Source organism: Nannospalax galili, unplaced genomic scaffold, assembly GCF_000622305.1.
Source record: "Nannospalax galili isolate Female #2095 unplaced genomic scaffold, S.galili_v1.0 scaffold751, whole genome shotgun sequence".
NCBI classification, from domain to species: Eukaryota; Metazoa; Chordata; class Mammalia; order Rodentia; family Spalacidae; genus Nannospalax; species Nannospalax galili.
Window position 1 is genome coordinate 72,380 of NW_008331125.1, and position 8,054 is coordinate 80,433.

Sequence of the window (8,054 nt, forward strand, 5' to 3'; positions counted from 1 at the left end):
CAATTTTAAAGTGTTCTTTGTGTGTGTGTGTGTGTGTGTGTGTGTGTGTGTGTGTGTGTGTGTGTGTGTTGAGATCAGAGAAAAACTTAATGGAAGTTGGTTCTTTTCTTCTACCATGTAAGTTTCTGGGCATCAACCACAGGCCATCATACTCTGAGAGGAGAGAACTGACTTACAAAATTGTCCTATGGCTCCATATGTGTGCTATAACATGTTCATGGTCATGCCCATTTAACATATATCTCACACATGTTCCCAGAATAGTAATAAAGTTTTTAAAATTAAATTATGCCTGTCTGTCTATTGTCTCTCTTTCATCCTGAGACCTCATCTGTTTACCTCTCTTTCTGCATTTGTTTATCTGGCCAGCATTAATACTACATTACTGGGATGCCATAACATGTGTAGCTTCAAAACAGAGATGTATTTTTTCAGTCAAGACTAGAACTCTAAGATCAAAGTAAGCTTAGGGCAGAGTAGATCCTGATGAGGTCTCTTCCTGGCTGGTAGTTGAAACCTTCTTAACTCTGTTCACATTGTTCTTCGATGCATACAAGGAGAAAATGAATTTAAGGTCTCTTACTATTATTAAAAAAATAAATAAATGAGTCATTTAGGATTTGGTCTCCATCCTTATGAACTCATTTAGCACTTGATTACCTACTTAAGGACCTATATCCAGATACAGTCACATCTTAGTTTGAGCACATGCTTTTGAAATACATAATCCAGTCCACAGTTAAAATTTAAAGATGAATACAATGAAGAAAGCTAAAAACCAGTATTCCTCCACTTTGACATTAGGTGACATCACTTATATTAGCAAATATCATTTGCAGCATTGTCCTAAACACATTACATATAGAAACAGATTGATGGTTTGTTGGATCAATGTAACTTTATATTTATTACTCTACCATGAATATTAAATATATTTTTACTTTATTTTATGTGTATAAGTGTATTGCCTGCATGTTTGTAAGTGCACCTGTGTCATGCAGTGCCCATGAAGGTCAGAAGAGGGCTACAAATCCCCTGGAACTGGAGTTATGGACAGTTACTAGGCACCATGTGGCTGGTGGGAGCCAACCCCTGATCCTCTTCAAGAGCAGCCAGTGCTCTTAAGCACTGAGCCATCTCTCTAGCCCACAAATTAACATTCTTATACCAATACCTTCTACCTGTACCTTCATTTTCACTTTGTCATGTTTTCAGTATTTATATTGTATTCAGAAATTACCATTCATGCTTAGGTTTAGCTTTTATTCTGTTTTATATTGGGTTCAATAATTTTTATCATTTTTTTTTTTTTAGTTTTAAAATTAAGCCATTGCTTAATTTTTTTTATTTTTTGGCCTAGTAATTTGTTTAAGAAAAAATTTTGAGGTAGACATAACCATTTATTTTAAATTTAATCTGTGTCTCTTGTTTCTTGCTTATTTGCCATTAACTGTGCTTTCTCCACTAGTAAGTCATGTTAATTTTACTATTCTTCACTTAGCAAGATACTAGATTTTGATATCCAGCTTTACTATGGTATATCTACTATATTTACTTCAGGGATCACATTTATTTTTGTTAGTGCTATTTTGTTATTTATCATACTTATATTTTTTACAGTAATCTTTGGCATCAGCAAAATATTACATGTCAGTAAAGGAGATGACTTTACAATTACATGAATGTTTGTCCTCAAACTTGATTAGGCTTATTGGAAGAAGGTATCTAGCAGTTTCCTTGAGAATTATCATAATTTGGGTTAAGAAGTAAAGTACATGGTTATCAAAGTTAGCACGTAATATGAACCAAACAGGCTACATTGTAAATATACTGAAAGATAAAACTAGGTTGGACTTCTGGGGCCTAAGACCTAGGCCAAGCAAAATAAGATAATATTAATAAGAAAAACAAAGGATCTGTTTCTTAAATTAAAATGTTAAAGAATATAAGGGCAACATCTTAGGTAAATATATAAAAAGTATTTGGCATTTTTTGATAGTAGTATACTCATGATGAAATAGATCTCAAAAAGCATCAGTTTTAAACTTAATAGCATTCTAGCATTTCCAATTATGAATGTGAGCATTCTTTTTATTTTTGGTGGTTGAATCACAGATCATTGTGGGAGATTGAATTTTTTTAAAAAGTTAAATTAGAACACATTCAGAGCAAAACTATAGTTCTACTTAAGAAGGAATCTAACTCTATGCGATATGAAAAAGAGTTGAAGGAACTAACAAAGATTAATATGGAGAAGACTTAAGTTGTATAGTAGCTATTTTCCAATATTTGAATGAGTTATTCCTTATTATGAAAAGAAAAAAAAATTCAGTGAATTGAGTTAATGTTAGGAACTGTCAAGAGCTCAAGAAATGTAATGACGAAAGCTCCCCTAGTAGCAAGTTTCTTGCCCTGAAATGGTCTAGAATGTCATTTGCTTGGAGAATTTTTGTTTGTTTGTTTGAGCAGGGTTTCCTTGTAGCTCCAGTTAGACTGAAACTGGCCGTGTAAACCAGACTGGCCTTGATCTTACAGAGATCTGCCTGCTTTTACTTCCTCAATGCTGGGATTAAAAGTGTCCACTGATACTTGGCTTTCTTAAAATTTTTGTCAAATTCGCACGTAGTACTTTATTTTGTATGTTTATATACCATATGTATATGTATTATGTATACCATAATATAATTTTTCCTATTTATGGATAGTTTGAATTGTGTCTTATGGTAATTTTCACTCTTAGATGTTTATTGCATTTTTAAGAATCTGGCTCAGTGGTTAAGAACACTGGTTGTTCTTACAGAAGACCCGGGTTTGAATCCCAGCACCCACATGGCAGCTAACAACTGTCCGTAGTTCCAGTCCCAGGGGATCCAACAGCCTTTCTGACCTCTGCGGGCATAGCACAACACAGGTGCACTTACCTACATGCAGGCAGTATACACATACACATAAGATAAAAATAATAAATTTTTTTAAAAAAAGAATCTGATTTGTGTGTCATAAAGTTGTTTACTTTCAGAATCCCTTTTTTGGTCATCTAATTATGAATTAAGACTTTAGTTACCTTGTTTTGTAACTAAGAAATATTTTTAAACTCTTGTAATATAGTTTGATATTTGCCAATGTTAATTATTTACATTTTTCTCAAAGAAAAACATTCAAGAATCAACTGCACAGCTGATAACACTGCATGAAATATTAGAGGTAAGTGTAGTTTGTTTGTCATCTTAATGCTATCTTGGTCACTTGTAAACAATTAGACTTAAAACAAAAAAATACTGCTTTTTTTTTTATTAAGAATATTTTATTTTGGGGGCTGGAGAGATGGCTCAGTGGTTAAAAGCACTGGCTGCTCTTGCAGTAGGGCCTGGGTGTTCCCAGCATCTACATTGCAGCTAACAACCATCCATAACTCTAGTTCTAGGGGATCCAACACCTTCTGACCTCTGTGGACACTGCAGGACACAAGTGCACTTACATAGAAGCAATAAACACATTAAAAAATAAGAATATTTTATTTAATAGAGATTCATAAATATTTATTGAATAGATTTGTGTAACTTACCTTTTTACCAAGTTAGTATCTGTCTTCTATATAGTGCTGGGAAGAATGTTACTCAATTTTAAAAGAACCTGAAATTAAAGTCTAGCCCTTAGGTTCCTAAGGTTTATTGCAGTTAGACTTAGAAGTTATTTAGTATTTGTATCATAAAATCTTGTGCTGCTACATTGAAAGAATTGTAGTTGACAACTCAGTATTCTACCTAAATATGTAAGTACATTTAAATTTTTTTCTCAAATGTCTCTTTTGCCACAATGGAAAGATTAATTCCAACCTTTTCTGTTTGACATTTATTTCTTTTAGAAATAAATATTTTTGACATTTAAAAAATGTATTTGAGCCGGACGTGGTGGTGGCATGCCTTTAATCCTAGCACTCGGGAGGCAGAGGCAGGCGGATCTCTGTGAGTTCAAGGCCAGCCTGGTCTATATAGTGAGTTCCAGGACAGCTGGGGCTACAGGGAGACCCTGTCTCAAAAATACCAAAAAAAATAAATAAATAAAAAAAATATGTACTTGAACTTTACCCAGATTATTTAATATATTCATTTACTATAGAAAAAGCTTGGTATGACAATCTATGGAAAATTTGCCAGAAAGAAAATGAAACAGTCTCTGAAAAGCAGGCATCAGAGTGCCTTTCTTTTTCTAATTATTAAATTTAGAAGATTGTTTTCAGAAAACATGTTTCATTGTAATTAATGAGTTGGGTACAAAATTCTTAGGTCTGTCACCTAAGATTACCTTTCTTAATAAAGAATATAGGCTGGGTGTGGTGGTGCATACCTTCAATCCTAGCATTTGGGAGGCAGAGGTAAATGGATCTCTGTGAGATCATGGCCAGCTTGGTCTCCATAGCAAGTTCCAGGCCAGCTGGGGCTATAGGGAGACCCTGTCTCAAAAAGACCAAAAAAGAAATAATAAAAAATAAAATGAAATAAAAAATCATTGCTTTGAAAAAGCAAGGTAGAAATATTTATTGGATTTATAACCAGAATCTGAATGTTTTGAACTCTACCAATGTACACTGAAACTATAGCTGTTTTCTTAGATGTGTTATCTTTTTTTGAATACAAAAATGTCACTTTGGGGCAGCAAGATAGCGTAGTGGGCTTGAGTTCAGCCTCTCCTGAATGGTAAAAGGAGAAAGCTTTCCCTGCAAATTTTCCTCTAACCTCCACATGCCCATTGTGAAGTGCTTCCCCCCACCCTTTCTTTTTCTCCTTCACATGTGTATGTACACACACACACACACACACACACACACACACACACACGTACAAGTGTTTGTCACTTAATGTGGAAAATACTGAAAGTGTTATCTGAAACACATGAGTATAAATTTTTAATGTTATGCTACGGGATACAATATAAAACTTAGAAAACCAAATACTTCTCTGAGGTTCATATTATCAGAGAAGTATAATTAAAATTAGTAATGAAAAATAGCAATTTTATTTACTTGTTGATTCCTATGGTGCTGGGATTGAACACAAGTCCTCGTCATATTAGGAAACTAGACTCTAAAATATGGAAGTATTTCTTTATCATGATACCTAAAAGAAAGAGGATAACAAGCTTTTTATTTCCCAGGATAAGGGACTTCAAAAAAGACAATTAGTAATAATTGACAGTTTTTTTATAGCACAGAAATTTATTTGTTCCTTGCTTGAATACATTTTATATCAAAAGATTGGGCTTGTGTTGGGTGTGTCTAGCAAATCACATGGAGGCACTGAACTACAAAGGGCAACAATCCAGAGATAGCAGAAATGGAAACTGTATTCCTCGTTGTAAGAATATTTTTAAAGATTTGTCTGTGATCAAATCAAGCCATTCCCTTAACAAAATGGTTGATCTGTTAGTTGACATTTTTATTTTGTGAATTGAAATATTGATATTATGATTGAAATTAGAGATTGGCAGTTGAATTTTACTTTCTTTTATAGCATTTTATATTTGTATTATTCTTTTCCTTTCCCATGTTTCATAAAATAATAGCATCTTTCAGTTAAAGCTTTGGCTTGGCAGTCGATGATTTTTCACTAATTATGTGCTTCTGTGGATTCCATAATCCTTTGGACTTCTTATTTCTTAAATTGTAAAGGAACCGGGAGGTAGACGAAGAGGCAAAAATAATAATAGACATCTAGCATTTTCACCATATTTTGTGAAGCATTAGTATTCAAAGAATTATAGATAATTATTTCATGAAGAAAACTACAAATGCCTGTGGATTTGTGGGTGATAGTTGATTTTTCAGATCACATTAGCCACCTTCTCTGAGATTTTTTGGTGATGACAGAACCTGGTTTTTATCTTTTTTGTTTTTTAATTAAATTTTGATTTAACATACAAAATAATGTATTCCATTATATTTTCATATATATTATATATAGGTATATATGTATGCATATATATGTATATTTGTACCTTGCTCATATTTGCCCCCAACCACTACCTGCCCCAATTCCTCTTGCTGGTCCCCTTTCCTTCCACCAAATAGCCTCCCTTGTTTTATCTCCCTCTCCGGTCATCTTCTCTGGTTCTCCTTTCTCTCCATCCGTTTTTTTCTTCCCTCATAGTCCTTCCTTCTGTAGTTTCATTTCATTCGTGTACACACACACACACATACTTAATCTAGATTCCACTTATGAATGGAAACATGATTTTTGTCTTTCTGAATCTAGCATATTTTGTTTAATATAATCTTCAGTCCCATCGATTTCCTTAAAATGGCATAGTTTCATTCATTATGGCTGAATAAAATTTTGTTGTGTATATATACCACATTTTTAAAAATGATTCATCTGTTGATGTTCATCTTGGCTGAGAACCTTAGTTTTCAATACCTTAGAACTTATTAAGGGACAGAACATGTTAACTTCCATGTAGAAATAATTTTGGGAAAAGCTACCTTATCAAATTAATACAAATACTTAAACTTGCTAATTTTGGTTGTAAGCCTTCAATATCCTTGATAAGTAATCAGAGATATTCAGGATGAAGTTGAAGGAAATAGGATGGTAAAATCAACTACTTTGAATATTTAACAGAGAGATGGGTGTTTTAAAGGCTAGAACTAGTGATTTCTTTTTCTCTCAGAGACTCTTCCTAGCTTTCTTTTGAACTTTGTATGCATTTTGTCAAATTGTAAATTTCCCCCCACAGTGCTAGTAATGAACCCTAAGGGTTAATGTATGCTAGCTCAGTGCTCTACCACTGAGCTTTACCTTTCATTCTTAAGGTTCTTGTCTTTATTCTTTATCTTGTTTTTAGGGAAGGGTTCAGGAAATGTTTTCTCAAGTTAGGATACAAGGATTCATTTAAAAAATTTTTTTCATCCACCGGGGTCTGTAGTCTTTTAAAAAAGCAGATCATTATTTTAATATATAAAGGAAAAATAGCCACTGTTCAATGTTCTTTGGGAAAAACATTTATTGTTTTAGGATAGTATATAGACTTTTTCCCAAGTAAAATATATTTTGAATGATTTTTTTCCCCCTAGATCCTTATAAATAGAATGTTTGATGTTCCACATGATCCATATGTCAAAATTAGTAATTCCTTTTGGCCACCGTATGTTGAGCTGCTTCTTCGTAATGGAATTGCTTTGAGAAATCCAGAAGATCCAACCCAAATAAGATTAGAAGCCTTCCATCAGTAAAATGGTGGTCTGTTTTCACACAGTATGGAATCATGTCACTCATGAATAAAGTTATTTGCAAATCAAAGCTGTAGTCCATTTTTCTATTGTTGCTGTTGTTTCTGATTTGAGATAGGGTTTCATATATCCATCCCATGCTGATATTTAACTAGTGATCCTCCTGTGTCTGCCTCTTGAGTATGAAGATTATAAGCTTTCAGCACCATCCCCTGGTCAAATTCTTTGTATCGAAAGGACACGTGCTACCTTGGGGCAGGAGAGATGGCTTAGTAGTTAAGAGCACTTACTGCTCTTCCAGATAACTCGAATTCAGTTCCCAGCAATATATATGTATTTATTTTTATGTGTTTGAGTGTTTTGCCTGTATGTATGTAAGTATACTACATGTGTGCCTGGTGCCTTCAAAGGCCAGAAGAGGGCATTGGATCTCCTGGAACTGGAGTTAAGGATGGGTGTTAAGGATGTGGGTGCTGGGAACTGAACCTGAGTCCTCTGGTAGAACAGTTAAGTGCTCTTAACCACTGGGCCATCTCTCAACACCCGCCCCTGAACTGTTTAATAGTATGTATAAGAACTAGTACAAGGATAATTTTAAAAATGAAGTGATAGGTGATATGGAAAGTGACAATTTCAAAATATTTAGCAAGTTATTTCATATATAGTTTTTTTTTTTATTTCTAGGTTTGTTAGAAATTGCAATATGAAAAGCTAATGTTTAATGCTAGCTTGTAAACTTTTTTCTTTTATTTTTCAGACAGGGTCTCATATAGCTCTGGCTGGCCTCAAACTTACTAGTCTTCCAGCTTCTACCTTCCTGAGTACCTGA

At 33.8% G+C, this 8,054-nt stretch overlaps 1 protein-coding gene across 3 annotated transcripts in view; it reads left to right on the forward strand.

Annotated features, from left to right (window-relative positions):
* The window catches only part of Cenpk (centromere protein K), a 21,269-nt gene extending 13,980 nt beyond the window's left edge, over nt 1-7,289 (forward strand). For 2 of the 3 annotated variants that reach the window (XM_008856147.3, XM_029557795.1), the window contains 2 exons: nt 3,151-3,204; nt 7,070-7,289. In XM_008856147.3, the coding sequence (XP_008854369.1) occupies nt 3,151-3,204; nt 7,070-7,228 (213 nt within the window). In that variant the 3' untranslated portion in view covers nt 7,229-7,289. The remainder of the gene's footprint in view (nt 1-3,150; nt 3,205-7,069) is intronic. The other variant, XM_008856156.3, reaches the window with a different exon arrangement.
* The last annotated feature ends 765 nt before the right edge of the window (nt 7,290-8,054 follow it).